Source organism: Citrus clementina, unplaced genomic scaffold (genome assembly GCF_000493195.1).
Source record: "Citrus clementina cultivar Clemenules unplaced genomic scaffold, Citrus_clementina_v1.0 scaffold_1, whole genome shotgun sequence".
NCBI lineage: Eukaryota > Viridiplantae > Streptophyta > Magnoliopsida > Sapindales > Rutaceae > Citrus > Citrus x clementina.
Window position 1 is genome coordinate 4675115 of NW_006263303.1, and position 22674 is coordinate 4697788.

At 34.0% G+C, this 22674-nt stretch overlaps 2 protein-coding genes and 1 non-coding gene across 3 annotated transcripts; 2 read left to right on the forward strand and 1 right to left on the reverse strand.

Annotated features, from left to right (window-relative positions):
• Nucleotides 1-742: 742 nt before the first annotated feature.
• On the reverse strand, nucleotides 743-849 carry LOC112096049. Its single transcript, XR_002904207.1, has one exon. It is a non-coding gene; the product is annotated as a small nucleolar RNA R71 (small nucleolar RNA).
• Nucleotides 850-7844: 6995 nt separating this feature from the next.
• Nucleotides 7845-8933, forward strand: LOC18055681 (metallothiol transferase FosB). The gene is made up of 3 exons (XM_006450909.2): nucleotides 7845-8154; nucleotides 8269-8377; nucleotides 8468-8933. Exons 1-3 carry the CDS (start codon nucleotides 8000-8002, stop codon nucleotides 8786-8788), a joined length of 585 nt encoding a protein of 194 aa, XP_006450972.1. The 5' UTR covers nucleotides 7845-7999; the 3' UTR covers nucleotides 8789-8933.
• Nucleotides 8934-9686: 753 nt separating this feature from the next.
• LOC18055682 lies at nucleotides 9687-10432 on the forward strand. The gene is made up of 3 exons (XM_024177382.1): nucleotides 9687-9840; nucleotides 9936-10045; nucleotides 10160-10432. The coding sequence occupies exons 1-3, from the start codon at nucleotides 9687-9689 to the stop codon at nucleotides 10430-10432; spliced, it is 537 nt and encodes a 178-aa protein (XP_024033150.1).
• The last annotated feature ends 12242 nt before the right edge of the window (nucleotides 10433-22674 follow it).

The following is a 22674-nucleotide window of genomic DNA, read 5'->3' on the forward strand; positions in this document are numbered from 1 at the left end:
TTAATCTAAATTCACTTATTTGGTTATTCAAATAAATTAGGGTTATAATAATTTCGGTAAATAATAGGATATACAATTTTTGTGGGACGATACTCTACTCTTCATTATATTACTTGTGCCGACTAGTACACTTGCTAATTTACGCATCAAGTTTTTGGCGCCGTTGCCAGTGATTGTTTGGATTAGTATTGATACCAACGAACCTTAGTTTAATTTGAATTTTATTTTTATTGTTTTTAATTTAATTTAATTTTTTTGTTTAATTTTATGAGATGTTCAAGAAGTTTTGATTTATTGCCTTTTGATCCAGCGATTGAACGTACGTGTAGAAGGCTTAATAGAGAAAGGAGAGAAGCTTTACAGGAAATGAGGATGTGAGACCTTTAAGAGATTATGTTGTGCCTATAGTTAATGGTGCTTGCTCAAGCATTGCACGCCATACCGTTCAAACCAATAATTTTGAAATTAAGCCAGCCAAAATCCAGATAATTCATACGCCAGTACAATTTGTCGGGATGCTGAATGATGATCCAAATGCTCATATTGCAAGTTTCTTTAAAATTTGTGACATATTTAAGCAAAATGGTGTTCAGACAATGCTATTAGGCTTGGGCTTTTCTCGTTCTCACTGAGGGATAAAGCAAAAGAGTGGTTGAACTCACTCCATGCTGGAACAATGACTACATGGGATGGTTTAGCACAGAAGTTTTTAGCAAAGTACTTTCCTCCAGCAAAAACAGCCAAATTGAGAAATGACATCACTACCTTTAATCAGTTCAAGATGGAATCATTATATGAAGCATGGGAGAGATATAAAGACCTACTGAGAAAATATCCACATTATGGTCTACCAGTTTGGCTTCAGGTACAAACATTTTACAATGGTTCGGGATCCAATACCAGAACAATGATTGATGTTGCAGCATGAGGAACGTTAATGGGAAAAACACCAAAAGCAGCTTATGAATTATTAGAGGAGATGACCTCTAATAATTACCAATAGTCTTCAGAGCGACTAATAGCAAGGAGAGCTATAGGAGTCCATAAGGCTATGTAAACACCTCTTACACTCACTCCCTTATATCAGTCAAGTGTCTATCGATCTCTTTGATGGTCAACACTCGGATTTGTGGATTCTTCTTGCTCACCATGCTGGCGTGTAAAAGATAAAGGAAACATGGAATTGTCATACAATCCGACAACCCTTGAAACACCCTTATTAAGACTTCATAATATTAGTCTTATCTTCTCTTTTATTACTTTAACTACTAAAATATGCAAGAGTTGTACAAAATGATATACCAACGCCATATAGTTGAAAATAGCATTAAAACGACACCACTACCTTCACTCCATCAATATAACAATGCTTATTGACCAACTCCAACTGATGATAGATTTACGACAACCAATTGAAATTAAAAAACGAGTAAAAGGAATACGGAATACCTCAATCTCACTACTTTTTATATTCCTCTTGCATGACTGATTGCAGAGTGGAAATTGCAGTATATGTGTGATAGAGGAATAATAATATGACATTCTCCAACCATAATCATCCGGAATAAACAAACATGCTAGTGCCTCAAAGTGACACAACCATGAACAACAACTCGTGGTCAATAAAGAATTTGAAGATTAGAATTTGTAATATTCATTTATAAACTCAATAAACATTTTATTCAACTGAAAGTTAGCTGCTATAGATCAATTTTGTAAGCCGTTGTCTCTTGAATTATATAAACTTAGGTCTTACACCAATAGTTGAATACTTTCAATAGAGAAGATGTCGTTTGTCATATTTACACAAAATATATATAATGAGTTTATCCTTTCTAAAGAAAAAGACTTCTTCAATTCTAAATGGTGTGGTGACTCTTGTTTCTGCATTTTAGAACTAAATATTTGTGATCTTGCAATATTAATATTTAGGACCATAATAGCATCATCATCTCCCTATGTTTTTTAACTAGTTGCTCCATCTCTCTCCTTCTCCCTCTCCCTCAAAACATCTACACACAGCCAGGCAGGGGCGGATTCCCCTTGGGACGTCCCCACTGAAAAAATAATAATTCTTTTATTAGTTAATTTAATTATCCTAAAATTTCTAATAAATTTTTCTTAAACCCCCAATAATTTATATTCAAGTCCCTAATACATATTTACGCTCAAATTCTCACACTCCAAATTTTTAAAACAAATCAAAAGAGATGGACTTTACAAACTAAAATCAAGCCCAAAAACATCAATATTAATTAAATTTTTAAACATAAATATTAATATTAGTGTAGAGAGAGCATTTTCAGCTATAAACATTTTAAAGAATCGGTTACGAAGCCAAATGAGAGAGCAATGGATGAATGATAGTTTGGTTGTTACATAGAAAAAGACTTATTTAATAATATTGATAATGATGTTGTAATGCAAAGTTATCAATGTATGAAAACTCATAAAGGACAATTGTCAACATATTTTGAAGTATGAAAAATCTTTCAAATTTATATATTTATTCTTTTTAAATTTTTTTATATTATCGTTGAATAAGCCCCCAATCAATCAATATACTAACTCCGCCCCTACAGCCAGGAATGGATGTAGCACATGACCAGTGGGGGCTCAAACCCCCACTGGCCAAAAAAAAAATTAAAAATAAAAGAGAAAAATATTTTAATTTTCTAACTAATTCCCATTAAATTTATTAAAATAGTCACTATAAAATATAATCCCCCATAAAATTTAAATTTTGACTTTTAAAAAATATAAAAACCTATATTTTAATTAAAAATAATGATAGCCCACCACCCAAAATATTTTATATTCTAAAAAATATGGTTAATTCTTCCAGTTTATATAATAATAGTAGAACGAATGTTTTCAGTAATAAAACTCATGAAGAATCATCTTTGGCATCGGATGGGATAAGTGATAGTTTGGCTGTTTATACAGGAAATAATAAATTTAATAATATTGATAATGAGTCTATTGCATAACATTTTTAAAATATAAAAATACATAGAGACTAATTATAAAGGTATTAGCAAATATTTTAGATATTCAAAATTTTAGTTTATATATTTTACTATTATCTAATTTAACCCCCGGTAAATTATTTTTGTAGATTCGTCATTGACACATCAGGCATACGTGGAAACAATTTAAAACACAAATAATGTATCTAAAAGCATTAAGTTATAAGCTAAATGTTGTAATTGGCTAACAAATATATGTCCTTTCATAACTAAAATTGTAATTAGAAAATGTATTTACCGGACGTTGTGAATTTTAAATCGTACTACGGGCAACTTGCATGAAACTGCCTCCCAAATCGTATCTACCGCATTACTAGGCTGAGATGGATACTGATATTCAAAGTGTTGAACAACTTCCTAGCTACAAATCTCACCTTCTCTGACTTTAACAAATAAACGTAACCGGCCCTCCAATCTATTTACCAACGCCATACTCTTTCAAAGGAACTTAACCTTTTTATTTTTTTTTCAAGAATTACCTACTGCATTACTTTTGAACGGCACAACAACAGAGCAAACAGACGCGATATTCACTCTGGTTTCACCCTATCTCAGTCTGGGTTGTAGTTGCCCGCTACAATACCAATCTTGCAATCGGATTCATATCCATGCCAGCCATGTTCTTTATTCGAACCATTGATATCTTTTCCCCCCCCAAGAAATTATGATTGTTTTCTTCCGATTTCGCTATCTCCAAATTGATTCTCAAACGAAATCAGTTACACCTGATGCAGTAACAAAATCGCCATTGAATTCATACGGCTTACAGCCCAATCTGCAACATACGTGAATGAACGAAATCTTTTCCCCCCAAGAATTTGCAATCGTTTTTTTTTTTTTTTCTATTTACGTGTCTCCAGATTAATTCTCAATTGCGATACGTTAAACCCCAATTTTTTTTTTCATCAATAAAACGGAATACGTTCTAATTGCGATGCATTTTGTGAACTTGACTCTCCCCATCACATGAATACATAACCGGTTTCAACGGTTGCCGGTCAACTCCTCATTTAAAATTTATGTAACTCCAAGTGTTAGATTGAGTCACTTTTAATCCAACGGTATTTTCGAATGACGAAAAATAGTATTGCACGTTGCAGCAGTTGCAACGTAGTGAGTCCTTGTTTATAAAAGAAAATTAACGATTTGGTTGTCAAGCTTGTAATGATTATTGAGTGTTATCATCATCTTATTGAATTTTAGTTAATGTTTCAATGACTAAATTCAAACATTGAAATTCGGATTTTATTAAAAGAGTTGGCCTTTTGACAACCCTAAAAATTTCACCATAAAACTCTTTTTTAATTGAAATTATCAAAATAATCTAAATTAAGTTATTTCAGTTCTTTTTTAATGAAAATTTAATTAAACGCTTAAATAAAAATTTTCTTTTTAGAAAGTTTTTTACATCCATCCCAATTCAAAGTTTATATTGATATTTTAAATTTTAATTGATTTTTTTTGAGAAACTTATAAGAATTTAGAATTATAAAAATAGAAATTATAAAAAATAAATTTCAAATTTTATATTTTTAAAATAAAAAAGTTAAACGAAATATTTTTTTTAGAGGAAAATTTCATGATAAAATAATTGATTTTGATATATGGTTAGTATAACTTAATTTAGGTGTATTGTATGAAATTAAAATTTAAATGGGATGTTATAAGAATTTAAAGGGGTGTTCAAAGCTCCTCTCTAATGAAAATTATATTTGGGCCAAAGAGATACAAGATTGTCGGACCTTGTTGGATCTTTGATAGTTCTTGGTCCCATTTATTATGACTGTTTTTTTTTTCTTTCTTTCTTCTTTTTTTAAATTTCATGAAATTTTTTAATTCAAAATTTACTCTCTTTTTTTTTTTTTTCTCCTTTTCATCATGCTTCCATAAACAATGTTCTTATATCATCACTTGACAGTAAATTCAAAAATTTGAAATTATTATATAAAGATGATCTTGCGATGTGTTATTCAATTCAATTACTTGTACCAGATTTGTTATTAAATCAAGTCAATTCCAACCAAACCCAAGCCACCATTTCCACTTATCCATGCTTGACAGTCTTTTTTATTGAAAAATTAAAAAAAAAACTAAAAGAGGGACTGAAGTAGAACTATAAAGTAAACAATTAACACAATATATCTTCACTCTACATCTCATTTCACTATTCAAAGTGTCTTTATTAATTGGGGGGAACCTGTGGTGCAACTGTGGTATCGTACCACAGTTGCATCCAACCGTTGGATGCCAATGGATCCCACCAATCCAAATGCATCCAACAGCTAGATGCAACTGTGGCACGGTACCACAGTTGCACCGTAGCCTGATCCTGTTAATTGATATGTTTCGAAAACTTTGAAACTCGCCTAGTCCAATTTTAGCCTAAACTCATATTTTTCTTAGGGGTCTCACTTTCAGTCACAATCCATATCGGTCCTTTATGCCAAGCTGTCGCACTTACCATATTGTTCCGTGTACCAAAAGTAGTATAAGCAACTGATGAGAAAATGACACGTGTTATTTTATTTAGGGTAACTCTTAATTTATTCTTTGCTTAAAATGATAATCTTTAATTTATCTTTAAAAATGTGAAAATGTCAATTTATCACTATATATCATTACAAAGACAAATAAATAAATAAGTAAATAAATGCACTCCTTATTTTTCTTCATCTTTTAAACGAAAATTATAATAAATTAAGATTTTCACATTTTTGAAGAATAAATTGATGATTGTCATTCTAGTGGGGGTGGATGATAAATTTAATTGAATTATCAATTTGTCTAAAGTGTGGCTCAAGTAGTGACATTAGAGGTAGCAATTTATCTACCAATTTTCAATATGCTTGTTATGACGTAATAGGGTTGTTGGATGATAGACGTGGCAATCTCCAATGTATGGATAATTTTGTCAGCCTTGTAACCCAAAAACTGATGAGAAATTCAATTGCAATAGAACTTGTAAATTAGAGGACAAAATTGATTTTCTTTTTCTTTTTACTTGAAGTTGCATTAGGTACGTGATGTTAAATTCCAGCCATGGCCTTCCCCAGAAGCGATCAAATTGCAGGTACGCTTTCACTCTTTCATTAGCCGTAGAAGTGAATTTGAACTTGATGTACGCACAGAGCCGTACAAAGTGGCCCACAATTAATACAAAGATTGGCAATGTCCCAAAAATTAAATGAAAAAAAAAAAAAATTCACACGTCACCCAAAATTCTGCTATAAGTTACTGATCAATTCAAACTCGTGCACTAAAAAATCATGCGGTTCGCTGACGTACGTGAACTTGCAAAGTAATTGATTACAAACATATGCAATGGCTATCAGCTGTCATTATCTTATTTGTTTATTAATCATGACAGGTTGGCCAAGTTCGATCGATTAGTTGTATGCATTGGTTAGAAATTTATATGAACTTTATCACGCAACTCTTACAATTTTGACCATACAAAAAAAAAAATCTTAATGTTTAAAAGGTTGAGGCCATAAATGCAGTAAGAACTTTATACATGCAAATTGGAATGGTATAACAAATTAGTAGTATAATACGCTGCACTTATAAAGTTAAGATATAATACAAAGTTTGTATCCGCGGGACCAAATGTCAAATCAAGCTTATAATATTACATGCCATCATATGTCTTCAAACTGAGTATCAGGATATCTCTTCAATATAGGCTGGCAGTTGAAATTCGAAGAGAATCGGATCAAAATATCAAATGAATCCTGGTAAAATAATAATATTTGGTACAATTACTCGTAATAATAGGCACAATGTGCTACTGCTCGTTGCATCATCTTTGCTAGCACTATATATAGAGTCCTTTTCTACTGCCGCGGAATTTAAAAGAATTAATTTTTAACTATCTTAAACTGCACGGTTTAAAAGTGTGTCTGCATTAAAAAAAATAATGGATCATGATAAATATTTAAAAGCATATTCAACTAGTTGTAGAACCGAAGCATCTCCGAGCAGGTCTATGCATATTTATGATTTATGACATAGAAACAAAATTCTTCAATTTGCAACAGCTCATGGATCATGATAACTCTATTGTTAGTATGACATTAATAACATCCTCTTCCTCTCTCTCTTTTTTAATATTTTTCTTATAAGTTAATTATTTCCTTGAGGATTAGTTTTAAACTCTAAATTAAAATGTACATTTAAATCAAATTAAAGATGGAAAGACTAATGGGAAAAGTACGAGAAATAGATGCATGTTTTTGCGGTTTTTAGAGAGAGGATGTTGTTTAGAACAATTGAAATGAGGTTATTTTTAAACAACTATGGTTTGACCTAGTGGCTAGAGTCATTCCCTCACACTTGTGAGGGAAGTTGTTCGAGTTTCGGCAGACACATTGTAGGAATTTAATTTAAATTTATTTTCTCAAAACTTGAGTAAGAGGATGCTAATAGTTATGAATTTTCTGATATTATTTAATGGGGTACCCTTAATAAAGGAGTTTTAATTAATAGAATGTACAAGGGGTGCCAATTGCTCCACTTTATTGCAAAAATGTAAAACAAAAAAAGAAGTGGATATTATCCGATATTATTATTATCATTATTATTATTATATTTGCTTTTGTTTGAGTAATTTCTGACTCTGCATATAAGAATTAAGATATGTAAAGACTTGTCAACAGATCATATTAGTGCCAATCTAGATCCAAGTCATCGACATACATAGGAAATGCGTGTAACAATCATATCCATCCAAAAGCCTTACAAGAAAAGTACAGATGGCGAGAGAGAGAGAGAGAGACAGTCTCCAATCAAGTCCATATCTATATATACAGATGCCGCGCAAACCCGTAAAAGCCTGCGAAATTTAATTAATCAACAATATTTGTAGTAGCTGGCTGTAGCTTTTTAATTTCATCCCCGTTTCCTTCTCTTGATCTTCTTCACTTCCGTCATTTTTTGCCTTGTCCGTGCGTATTCCTGTCAGAATTTCACAAATGAAGGAAAGCGTTGAGAATCCTCTGTGTCTCAAGTCCTTGAATCACATATCACTTGTGTGTAGATCAGTTGAGGCGTCTCTTGATTTCTACCAAAACGTTCTTGGTTTCTTTCCCATCAGAAGGCCTGGTTCTTTTGATTTTGATGGTGCATGGTATTATTATTATTTTTGTATATCTACGTATATGTAACTCTTAATTGATGTTATTGAATATTTGGATATGTTTTGATAATATACCGACTGATTCATATATTTTGATATAAGCAGGCTGTTCAATTATGGCATGGGCATTCATCTCCTGAAATCTGAAGAGCCTGACAATTTGCCCAAGGCCGGCAAGAATATTAATCCCAAGGATAATCATATTTCTTTCCAAGTATTTCTCTCTCTCTCTCTCTCTCTCTATCTCTATATGTGCTTGAAATTAATAAATGATTAAACCACATGGGGTTGAATTTGTTGGCAGTGTGAGAACATGGCGATAGTGGAGAGAAGATTGAAGGAGATGAAGATAGATTACGTGAAGAGTCGGGTAGAGGAGGGTGGAATCAACGTTGATCAATTGTTTTTCCACGACCCAGATGGCTCGATGATTGAAATTTGCAACTGCGACGTCCTGCCTGTGGTGCCATTAGCAGGAGATGCCGTGAGGATCCGATCATGTACTTCGAGTGTGAATTGCAATTTCCATCAGCAGCAGATACAACAAGAACCACAAATAAATCCACAGTCGTGCCTTTCTGATTCTATTCATGCGAAGGAAGATTTTCTTCATTTTGCTTCATGATTTTATAAATACAGACTTGTAAAAGCACAATGATTAAAGCTAGATTAATTCTTTATATCAGTATATATCAAGTAATTGAAGTCATGTGCGTATGTTTGTGAAATTTTGTGGGATGAAATCAGCAGAATGTCATAAGATTGATTGATATAACAGATTATTAAATATTGGACTAGTTTATCTCTGACAATTGTTAGTTGTAAATGAACTATCCAGATATAGCGATTACTTCAAGTTTGATAATAAAGGATAGTGAATTTACAACTTTTTTTTATGCATTAATATGAATCATTACCCACAGCGTCATTTAATAAATTTTCAATGAAGGTTCAAGCAAAGCATTGCAACCTGCAAGATCTCATTTTCAAGCAATTATATATCTTAAGAGATATCTCGTTTTATGCTCTAAGTTTAAACAAAAGTCCTACGCATGGTGTACTGTTTGTCTCATTCTCATATTCTAGCAAGATGAAATTCTTCAATACTTCTATTGCATTCAACAAACCCGGTGAAGCAAAAATTCTGGTTAAATCTCTTGCAATCTTATTTTCCCACCAATTAATCTACAAGGGCCTGGGAGCAAGAAACCGGGTCAAAAATCTATTGAGGGTATATATAGTATTGAATTTTTTTTTTTTTCTTCTTTTCTTCTTTGAGTAATTTCTAACACTTGATCAAGCAACCATATATTGCTCAAACCCTGGAAGCAAAATTAATGCACATGTGGATGGAGAGACGAGAGTGATTTGCATATATAAATATATGTGAATTAAGCACGGCCATGAAAGCCTCCGAAAGATCCTCCCTTCTGTCTCTCTATATAGAATGAATCCACATTTGCAGCCTTCTCTACCGTTAATCTTGTTCCTAATTAAATAAACTTCCACTTGCAAACACAAAGATGAAGGAAAGCATGCAGAATCCTTTGAGTCTCAAGTCCTTGAATCACTTCTCACTTGTGTGTAGATCAGTTGAAAAGTCTCTTGATTTCTACCAAAATGTTATTGGTTTCCTTCCCATCAGGAGGCCTGGTTCTTTTGATTTTCATGGTGCATGGAAATGTATAAATATAACAGTAATCAATATTGATGAATTTAGGTTTAGTTTCATTGAATACTGACTTATTGATATTTTGATTTGAAAAAAAGAAGGCTATTCAATTATGGCATTGGCATACATCTATTGAAATGTGAAGATCCTGATAGAATGCCCAGCATCAGCAAGATCATTAATCCCAAAGACAATCATATTTCTTTCCAAGTATTTGTCTTCTTTCACTATTATTATCTCTTTTATCTCCGATATGCACACTCAAAAGCATGTGCGAGCGATGTGCTTGAAATGATTAGTTATATGTACTTTACTTGTTGGCAGTGTGAGAACATGGCGACAGTGGAGAGAAAATTGACGGAGATGAAGATAGAGTACGTCAAAAGCAGGGTAGAGGAGGGTGGAATCTACGTTGATCAAGTGTTCTTTCACGACCCAGATGGCTCGATGATTGAGATTTGCAACTGTGACGTCCTGCCAGTGGTTCCACTAGCTGGAGATACCATCAGATCATGCTCAATTGTCAACTGCAATATCCAGCAGCGCAACAGCAGCGGCAGATTCAATAATGCAAATGAAACAGCAATGCCTTTCTAATTCTAATGAAGGCTTCTTTCGTCGTGCAAAATGATTAGAATAAATAGATTATGGATATTTATCACAAGTGCCTGGTAGTATAGGCTCTTTGTGTATGTATGTATTAGAAATACCATGGTTATGATAACTTGACCATTTAGTTCTTCATTAGTAGTTATTGAATTTTGATGATAAATGTATTTGGTTTTGCATATATAATTTATTTAACTGTTAGCTCCTTTGAAAAATTTTGAGGGTAAGACCAAGAGTAAGTTCTGTTACCCATTAGACAAGGATCAAACAAACATCTCAAGTGAAATTTAGAAGACCTGTGAAATAAGAATACTAATGAATGAATGATTCTTGTTCGTACTTTCTCATTAACTGTAACAGAATATATACACTTAGAAGGCCAATCAAAAAAGGAATCTAAAAAAAGAATCTCTAAATTATGTAAATTAATCCTAAAATATCTCACTAATATATGGTTTCCTAATATGACTAAATCAAATAATAAAGGAAAAGATATACCGAAAAATATCCACAATTAATTCACTAAATTCCAACACTCCCCCTCTAGTTTAGGAATAGATATTTTGCATTTCAAGCTTGCTAAGAAGACTTTCATGAGTTGACTTAGGTAAACTTTTGGTCAGGATATTTGCTTCTTGTGCACGAGTAGAGTTGTAGCATAAATTGATACATTTTCCTTCGATTTCATTCTTGATAAAACTTCAATCAATTCTAACATGTTTCATTTGATCGTGTTGGACTAGATTGTTCACAATGCTAACGGTAGATGTGCTGTCAGTATACAACTTAGTGGGAGAGCAAACTGTGATTTGCAAATCCTGCATTAACCTTTCCAACCATATAACCTCACACATTCCTTGTGTAATAACCCAAAATTCAGCTTCGGCACTACTCCTTGCCACAACTGTTTGTTTGTTACTCCTCCATGTAACCAAGTTACCACATAGCTTGGTGCAATGTCTTGAAGTTAACTTACAATCTTCACTTCCAGCCCAATCCACATCAACATATCTTTCAATACTCTTGCTCTCAGTTTTTAGAAACATTAGTCCTCTTCCCAGAGTTCCTTTAAGATACCTCAAAATATGATTTACAACCTCTAAATGTCTTTGAGTAGGTGAATACATATATTGGCTCATTACATTCACAGCGTATACAATATCAAGCCGTGTGAGAGATAAGTAAATCAATCTACCAACCAAGCGTCAGTATTTTTCTACATCCACTGAAGGCTCATCATCTTTAATCTTGCTCTTCCCATTCTTCTCGAGTGGAGTTCTTACTGGTTTACACCTCAACTTCTCGATTTCTTCTCGTAGGTCAAGAGTGTAATTCCTCTAAGAAATGAAAAACCCTTTTTACTTCTATCAACATCCATGTCGAGAAAATATTTCAAAGGTCCTAGATCTTTAACTTCAAATTCTTCCTTCAGTTGATTCTTGAGCCCGTGAATCTCAACATTGTCATCACCTATAATTATGATATCATTTACGTATACAATAAGAATGGCTTTTTTTCCAGCTTTTCCCTTCTTAACAAAGATAATGTGATCAATCTGCCCTTGAGTGTACTTTAGCCGAGTGAGAGTTGAGCTAAATTTGGTGAACTACACACGCGGGGATTGTTTCAAACCATAACATTTTTCAGTTTGCAAATTTTACCTCATTCTTTTTCAGATTGAAATCTCGATGGAATCTTCATATATACTTCTTCATTAAGATTGTCATTCAAAAAAGCATTCTTCATATCGAGTTGGTGTAGTTCCCAATCTAGATTAATTGCCAAGGACAAGAAGACTCGAATAGAGTTAAGTTTGACCATTGAAGCAAATGTTTCTTCATAATCAATCAAAAATTTGGTAGTGTCGTTAAGGTGCACCAAATTTAAAACCTTACCACTAATATAAATACTTCGTACAGAACGAGTAAGGATCGATCCCACAAAGACTATGTAGTTATATTTATTATCAACTCTAAAGCAAGAAATAAAATAATAGTAGTAATAATAATATAAATTAATTTAACTAAAGAAAATGCCAATTATAAATAAAAAAGGGAGTTTATGAATTTTTAACTAAATAGTAAGAAGTAAAGGAATCAAAACTACGAACAAGAATTTACTAAAAACTCTAATTAAAGGAGAAAGAAATAATAATGATGAAAACTTTGGTTAAAGGATCATTCGCCACCACAAAACATGCACATAATATATCAATTCTATCATTAATTTATATTAAAACTATCAACCGTAGACAACAATAAGCTATGTTAGTCTCAATCTTTCCTTAGTGCGTCGTTAGGCAAAATAAGCTCTTCACCTAATCTCTAACCATTAAATAATTTAAAACAAGCTCTTTAAATTTAAGATAATGGAAGCATTAAACAGAGAAAGATATTAGGTTGATCAAGGCAATAAACACACAAGCTCGAATTATTTAACCTAGGTTATGTTCTTCAATTGAAATCACTAATTCCAACCTGCTACTAATGATTAAAATATCAAGACAATTACGGATCAAGAATTTTAATTTAGCAATAAAATTTATTCAAGTCCTATCTAATTGGCCACTCAAATAAAATAAGAATAAACCATGAACATTAATTATAGAAGAACATAAACAATCTTAATTAAATAAATTGAATGATAGAATTTAAATTTAATTGCATAGCATGTTTAGGGTTTTGAATTCACCCTCAACCAAATAAAAATCTAGCCTAACATAATTGAATTGAGAATAAGAGAATTGATAAAACCAATTATGGAAATTAATTCAAGCGGCTGTTGATTTTCCTCTTGCTGCCGAATTGGATCTGCCCTCTTCCAAAGTCTCTTGCTGCCCGAATTCTTCTCCTTTGTTTTTTTTCCTTCTTGCCGCCGAATTGCCTCTGCCCTCCTTTTTTTCTATCCAGCGGCTGCAATCTCCTTTTATAATGCTAGTTGACCGAATCCTTCTCCAACAAGAATAAAGAAATCCTTTTTCCATTCTAATTGAAATCCTTTTCCAATTTAATGCCACCAAAAGCCATTAATTCCAACTTTTGAAAGTCAATTGTGGGCCCGTTTAAATGCTTTCTACTTTTGCAATGCCATGCACATGTACTCCAATTGACAATTGGAAATAATTAAATCTTTTAATTATTCAACATTTCTCAATTGGATTAATTACTTTGATTTCTTCCACTCGGTTTTATCAATTTTTGTTTGTATTTTTGTCTTCTAATTTAATCTTTATTCCTTCTCAATTTGAACTTCTTCATGCCCTTTTTATTCATAATCTCCAATTGATTCCCTATTCAATAAAATAATTTAATTAATTAAAAATAAAAATAACTAGTAATTAAATAATTAAGGGTAAAATATGTATAATTTAAAAATTAACTAAAATAATTAGAATATTTAAGACCAAAACAAGAAAAAGATGGAGAAATTATAGTAAAATATATGAAAAATATGCACTTATCAAATTCCCCCACACCTACCATTTGCTCGTCCTCGAGCAAACCTAGAACAAAAATAAAAAGAAAACCTAAACTAGACCACTTTCGTAGGAAATCACGATTGCATTTAGCGTATGCAACAAGCCTTTAAACCCCTAGGCGGCCATAGTGGACGGGTTATAGTCTCGTGAGGGCTTCAGCGATGATACCCACAAACATCATTGCATTTTTTTTTATTTTAGCAGAAAAAGAACAAAGGAATTTAAAATAAAACTAGCCTCAAAGATTGCATAAATCATATAGCTCAAAGAAAATTTCAAATATTATCGAAGTTCTAACTTTAATTCAATAGTCAATCACATCTCTCTTTTAATTCTCATAGTGTGTGTGTGAATCAATTCAATTAAAATCCATTCCCAAAATCTTCAATAGCCACAGCCTTTGCCTTGAACAAAGAAAAGAGTAGGTCAAACTAATCTTATCATCTTGATCTCCAATTTTTTTTCTTTTACAGGCATTTGTGTGCATTTTCTTTTGAAGTTTTTTTTTATTTTTTTGTTTTTTTTTTTTAGTCAGGAGCTTTCACTCTACCCCTTAAGGTAGCCTTCTTCTCATGGTAGATTATTCTCTACATACTGGTGGTACATAGGCCCAAATTACTCAAGGATAGCTTCACTCTTAAGGGTTATAGGTAGCTATTTCTGACTATGGTGCTTGTGTATACTACACTGTATTGTGGAGATAAGAATCAAGACAAACAGTCATTTACTTAATCTAAAATTCTCAACTCAGGCTGCGTCAATCTCAAATTCTAAGTCAAAATTATGAAAGAATTGATATTAGTGCTCATGGTTTAAAGAATCTCAATTAAGAGGAAATCAACACAAGAATCAAGTATAAACTAAGGTAATATTCAACCCTTTTTAAGAATCATATTTATTGTCAATCAAATTCTTATCACTAGCTAATATTCAAAACATTTTTTTTTGTTTTTTTTGTTTTTTTGTTTGTTTTTTTTAAAAGAAAAAGAAAAAGACGAAGCAACAAAAACTAAGTTCGAAATCCACCCCCCCCCACACTTAATTCTTACATTGTCCTCAATGTAAGCCTAAGCTAACAAAAGACAGAATTAAACATGGGAAAATGAGATGAGACACACAAACAGAAACAAACAAAAATTCAACACAACGTAGGTAAAGTAAATAAGAATGAGAGGGAGAAAAATCAAATCTGTTATGGCGTGCTCTCAAAATCTTTTCTCTAGCCATTGGGTTGCCTCCCAATAAGCGCTTGGTTTATTGTCCTCAGCCTGACCTGGTTCTCAAGTTTCACTCATCAACGTACGCAGGTTCATAAAGTGGAGCCTCCTCTACATTGAGTGTTTGAAAATTTTCATAGTAAGGCTTCAACCTATGACCATTAACTTTGAACTCTTTACCTGTTGTTAAGCTCCTGATCTCAACTGCACCATGATGAAAAATATTAATAACAACAAAAGGCCCAACCCATCGAGAACGTAACTTACCTGGAAACAACTTAAGGCGAGAATGGAATAGCAAAACTTTCTGTCCAACTTTAAAATTCTTTCTCAAGATTTGCTTGTCATGAAAAACCTTAGTCTTTTCCTTATAGATTCGTGAACTCTCATAGGCATCATTTCGAATTTCCTATAATTCTTGCAATTGGAGCTTTCTGTGTTGGCCGGCGGCGTCCAGTTCCATGTTACATTGTTTCACAGCCCACCATGCTTTATGTTCAAGTTCCACTGGAAGATGACAAGGCTTACCATATACCAACCTGTAGGGTGACATACCAATAGGAGTTTTGTATGCGGTCCTATATGTCCAAAGTGCATCATCAAGCCGTAGGCTCCAGTCCTTTCTATTCGGATTAACTGTCTTTTCAAGGATTGATTTCACTTCCCTATTAGACACCTCAACTTGCCCACTAGTTTGGGGATGGTAAGATGTAGATACCTTGTGAGTGATGTTGTATTTTCGAAAGAGGGCTTCTATTGACCTGTTACAAAAGTGAGTGCCTCTGTCGCTGATAATTGCCTTTAGTGTTCCAAACCTTGTAAAGATGTTACTCTTTATAAAATCTACTACAATCTTAGAATCGTTAGTTCGGGTGGCTTTTGCTTCCACCCATTTTGAAACATAATCAACCCCAAGAACAATATAGAGATTACCAAATGATAAAGGAAATGGTCCCATGAAGTCGATGCCTCAAACATCAAAAATCTCAACTATAAGAATGAGAGATTGTGGCATTTGATTTCTAGGTCCCAAATTACCTGTTCTCTGACAACGATCACAAGATTTGCAAAACAAATATGCGTCCTTAAATAGTGATGGCCAATAAAAACCGCTCGCAAGTACCTTAAGGGCTGTTCTCTTTGGTCCAAAATGTCCTCCACAAGCCAAAGTATGACAAAAGGTGAGAATAGAAGTAAATTCAGTTTCGGGTACGCACCTTCTAATAACTTGATCAGAACAATACTTCCACAAGTATGGCTCATCCCACACATAGTACTTGGCATCACTCTTGATCTTGGCCTTTTGTGCACGGGTTATCTCTTCTGGTACTGTCCTGGTAACCAAGTAATTGACAATATCTGCATACCAAGGAGTAACTATATCTACTTGTAATAACTGCTCATCTAGAAAGTTCTCGTGCAATGGAAGTGCATCTTCGTTATGGATAAGTCGACTCAAATGATCTGCCACCAAATTCTCAAAACCTCTCTTATCTAAAATCTCTAAATCAAATTCTTGCAATAGAAGTATCCATCGAATAAGGCGCGGCTTGGCATCATTTTTTATGAGCAAGTACCTAATAGCTGCATGGTCAGAGTAAATGATTACCTTAGATCCAATTAAATAAGAACGAAATTTCTCTAAGGCAAAGATAATTGCTAAAAGTTCTTTCTCGGTAGTGGAGTAGTTAAGTTGTGCATCATTCAATATACGAGAGGCATAATAAATGACATGAGGAAGCTTGCCCACACGCTGGCCCAACACGGCTCCAACAGCATAGTCACTGGCATCGCACATAATCTCAAATGGTAAATCCCAGTTTGGTGGTTGAATCATAGGGGCCAATGTCAAAACCTCTTTTAACTTCTTAAAAGCTTTTTGACACTCTTCATTGAAGTCAAACGTTGCATCCTTTTGAAGTAAATTGCAGAGAGGTAAAGTTATCTTAGAGAAGTCCTTGATAAACCTGCGATAGAAACCTGCATGACCAAGAAAAGAATGAACCTCCCTCACACTAGTGGGAGGTGGTAAGGAGCGTATAAGATCTATTTTAGATTTATCAACTTCAATCCCCTTTTCAGAAATAACATGGCCTAGTACAATATCTTGATTAACCATAAAATGACATTGTTCCCAATTAAGCACAAGGTTAGTGTCAATGCATCGTTTAAGAACAAGTGTAAGGTTATCTAAACATTTATCGAAAGAATCACCATAAACTGTAAAATCATCAATAAATACCTCAATGATGTTCTCCACATAATTAGAAAAAATACTCATCATACACCTTTGGAAAGTAGCAGGAGCGTTACAGAGACCAAACGGCATGCGTCGGTAAGCAAATGTTCCGAAGGGGCATGTGAATGTCGTTTTCTCTTGGTCTTCCGGAGCGATAACAATCTGATTATAACCTGAGTAACCATCAAGAAAACAATAATAAGAGTGACCACTTAACCTTTCAAGCATTTCATCAATGAATGGCAGAGGAAAATGATCCTTGCGAGTGGCTGCATTCAGTTTGCGATAGTCAATGCAAATTCTCCACCCAGTTTAAACTCTAGTTGGCACAAGCTCGTTTTCTTCATTCTTGACCACTGTGATGCCTGATTTTTTTTTAAACTACCTGCACAGGACTCACCCATTTACTATCAGAAATGGGATAAATAATCCCCACATTAAGGAGTTTTAGTATCTCTTTTTTTACGACTTCCATCATTGGTGGATTAAGGCGGCGTTGTGCATCTCTCATTAGTTTAGACCATTCCTCTAGTAAAATGCGATGCATGCACATGGAAGGACTAATTCTCTTAATGTCGACAATGGTCCAGCCAATCACCGTCTTGTGATCCCGAAGCACCCTAATTAACTTTTCTTGTTGAACTGGGGTGAGGATTTTAGCAATTATGACTGGAAGTGTTTCATTATCACCCAAGTAAATATATTGCAGGTGTTCTAGGAGTGGTTTAAGTTCTAAGGTAGGTGCCTACACAATTGAAGGTAAAAGTTTCTCGTTTAATAAAGGCAATTCAAGGTAAGAAACATTATACCCATTGGTGCGTAATGTGACTGCTCTATCTAAGATCGCCATAGCTTCCTCTACCTCATCATCCAACTTTATCAAATTTGCATGTTCCTTAGAATCATCTTTCGTAAGATTTTGCTTATGGCAATTTCAAAACTGTCATTACCGGATTATTCAAAGAAATCCTGCACCAAACTATTAATATCATCCATGGCAAAAACAGAATGAACATCACTAGGATACCTCATTGCCTCAAAGATATTGAAGCGAATCACTTCACCATCGAATTCCATTATGAGGGTTCCATCGTGAACATCAATCTTGGTTCGGGCTGTCTTAAGAAATTGCCGCCCCAACAGAATAAGAGTAGGATTGGGCGACAACTCATCCTCCATTTCAAGGATATAAAAATCAGCTGGAAAGACCAATTCATTGACCTGCACAAGAACATCTTCCATAACTCCTTTCGGGTAAGCATTAGATCTGTCAGCCAATTGAATAATTATACCAGTTTCTTCCATTGGACCTAAATTCAAGGAGTTATAAATCGAATATGGCATAACATTAATTGAGGCCCCTAAATCTAGCATACATCTTTCGAATCTGGTATTACCAATAGTGCAGGGGATAGTGAAAGTACATGGATCCTTGCATTTAGGCGGAAGTTTTCTTTGAAGTACAACAGAAACATTTTCTCCAACACTTACCTTTTCGTTACCGCTCAACTTTCGCTTGTTGCTGCATAACTCCTTCAAAAACTTTGCATAACGCAGCACTTGTTTAATAGCATCAAGTAGAGGAATATTTACCTATACTTTACGAAAGGTCTCAAAGATCTCTTTTTCTTGCTCCTCTTTCTTGGATTGTTTAAATCTGCTAGGAAATGGTGGAGGAATGGAGAGAGTCTTAATTCGAGGTGATGGGATACTTACCTGGCCAGATGGATCGACTGGCAATGTCGAGTGAGAATCATCTTTCCTTATTAAAGGAAGAGCCTCAGGGGAGGAATTGATCACAGAGGGCGATGATGTTATGGATACTTTTGATGGCTTAGCTAATAATGATTCCAATTGCTTCCCGCTCCTAAGAGACATAGCACTAGCATTCTCCTTTGGATTAATTTCTGGTTGAGAATGTAACTTTCCTGAAGTTCTAGCCTCTATCATACTCATAGATGTGGCCAATTGGCCAATTTGATTCTCTAAATGTTGGAGCTGTGTCTGGGTAGTCTGTTGGAATTGTATAAAGTTAGTAGCGAGAGCTTTTACAAGATCTTCCAAAGACGTACCTTGATTTTGAGGAGGTGGAGGTGGCCGAACTTGGTAAGGCTGTTGCACCCGCTGTTGGGGGTAGCCCGGTGGTCGAGATGGTGCCACATTAGGAATGCCTTGTTGTTGGTTCCCATACCTAAAATTAGGGTGATCCTTCCACCCTTCATTGTAAAAATTAGAGTAGGGATTATACCTTTGTCTTGGTTGGCCTAGGAACCCCTCAACTGCGTTGGCCTGCTCATGTGATCCCTCTTGGAGAGTAGGGCACATATCAGTCGCATGCCCGACCATGGAACAAACGCCACATGGTCTCGCTTGTTGCCCTAGAGCTAATTGTTGCACTAAAGAAGTAAGATTTGAAACTTGTTTTTCTAGAGAAGTAGTACTTACCTCATTGACTCGCTTAGGTGGCGGCAGTAGATCGTTCCTAGTATTGAACTGTTGGGAATTAGCAGCCATGTTAGCAATGAGATTTCGGGCTGCTTCTGGTGTCTTATCCACGAGTGCTCCTCCACTAGCGGCATCAATCATACTCCTATCCATAGGGAGTAGACCCTCATAAAAGTATTGAATAAAAAGTTGATCACTTATCTGATGGTGAGGGCAACTAGCACATAGCTTTTTGAATCGTTCCCAATAGTCGTAGAGCGGCTCTCCATTATACTGTCGAATTCCACAAATTTCTTTTCGAATGCTGCCAGCTTTTGATGCTGGGAAATATTTCTCCAAAAATAACTGACGCATCTCATTCCATGTAGTGACAGTACCGGAGGGAAGATAGTACAACCATTCCTTGGCTGAATCCGCCAAAGAGAATGGGAAGGCCATTAGCTTAACTTGCTCTTCCGAAACTCCGGCTAGTTTCATTGTGGAGCAGACCACATGGAACTCCTTCAAGTGCTTATTTGGATCCTCTCCTGCAAGACCATGAAAAGTAGGAAGAAGATGAATCATCCCAGATTTGAGTTCAAAGTTTACCCGAGGGTTTGGATTCTCAATGCATAAGGGTTGCTGGTCCAAGTTAGGAGCTGCCAACTCTTTAAGTGTTCGGTTGTTATTCTGAGCCATTGGTTCGGGTTCTGGGCTGCTTGGCTCTGTCTTCGGGAGTGGAATATGGATGGCAAAATCGAGTTCTGAATATGATGAGGTTGCTCTAAGTTGTTCGAGTTTCAATCGAATGTCCTCTATGCTCATGAAAATCTAAATATAGAACAAAAACAAAATAACTAATTAAAATAAAATAAATAAATAAAATGAGAAAAGAAATAAATAAATAAATAAAAATAAAACGAGTGATAATAAACAAACTAGATGCTAGTCCCCGGCAACGGCGCTAAAAATTTTGTAGTGTCGTTAAGGTGCACCAAATTTAAAACCTTACCACTAATATAAATACTTAGTACAGAACGAGTAAGGATCGATCCCACAAAAACTATGTAGTTATATTAATTATCAACTCTAAAGCAAGAAATAAAATAATAGTAGTAATAATAATAGTAATAATAATATAAATTAATCTAACTAAAGAAAATGCCAATTATAAATAAAAAATGGGGTTTATGAATTTTTAACTAAATAGTAAGAAGTAAAGAAATTAAAACTACGAACAAGAATTTACTAAAAACTCTAATTAAAGGAGAAAGAAATAATAATGATGAAAACTTTGGTTACAGGATCATTCGCCACTACCAACCATGCACATAATATATCAATTCTATCATTAATTTATATTAAAACTATCAACCATAGACAACAATAAGCTCTGCTAGTCTCAATCTTTCCTTAGTGCGTCGTTAGGTAAAATAAGCTCTTCACCTAATCTCTAACCATTAAATAATTTAAAACAAGCTCTTTAAAATTAAGATAATGGAAGCATTAAACAGAGAAAGATATTAGGTTGATCAAGGCAATAAACACACAAGCTCGGATTATTTAACCTAGGTTATGTTCTTCAATTGAAATCACTAATTCTAACCTGCTACTAATGATTAAAATATCAAGACAATTACGGATCAAGAATTTTAATCTAGCAATAAAATTTATTCAAGTCCTATCTAATTGGCCACTCAAATAAAACAAGAATAAACCATGAACATTAATTATAGAAGAACATAAACAATCTTAATTAAATAAATTGAATGATAGAATTTAAATTTAATTGCATAGCATGTTTAGGGTTTTGAATTCACCCTCAACCAAATAAAAATCTAGCCTAACATAATTGAATTGGGAATAAGAGAATTGATAAAACCAATCATGGAGATTAATTCAAGCGGCTGTTGATTTTCCTCTTGCTGCCGAATTGGATCTGCCCTCTTCCAAAGTCTCTTGCTGCCCGAATTCTTCTCCTTTGTTTTTTTTTCCTTCTTGCCGCCGAATTGCCTCTGCCCTCCTTTTTTTCTGTCCAACGGCTGCAATCTCCTTTTATAATGCTAGTTGACCGAATCCTTCTCCAACAAGAATAAAGAAATCCTTTTTTCCATTCTAATTGAAATCCTTTTCCAATTTAATGCCACCAAAAGCCATTAATTCCAACTTTTGAAAGTCAATTGTGGGCCCGTTTAAATGCTTTCTACTTTTGCAATGCCATGCACGTGTACTCCAATTGACAATTGGAAATAATTAAATCTTTTAATTATTCAACATTTCTCAATTGGATTAATTACTTTGATTTCTTCCACTCGGTTTTATCAATTTTTGTCTGTGTTTTTGTCTTTTAATTTAATCTTTATTCCTTCTCAATTTAAACTTCTTCATGCCCTTTTTATTCATAATCTCCAATTGATTTCCTATTCAATAAAATAATTTAATTAATTAAAAATAAAAATAACTAGTAATTAAATAATTAAGGGTAAAATATGTATAATTTAAAAATTAACTAAAATAACTAGAATATTTAAGACCAAAACAAGAAAAAGATGGAGAAATTAATAGTAAAATATATGAAAAATATGCACTTATCAATCCCATATGTTTGTGTGAAGCCTTGTGCCACTAATCGAGCTTTATACATTTCTACCTCTCCATCTACCTTATATATCACTGTGAAAACCCATTTACTTCCAACCACTTTCTTATCATTTGGTAGGTCAATTACTTCTCAAGTTCCATTATTATGGAATGCTCTCATTTCCTCCTGCACAACTTTCTCCCACTTTAGATCTTTGAAAGTCTTGAGATATTTTTTAGAATTACCACACTATCAATCTTTGTTATGAAGGCTCTAAACCCAAAGATAATT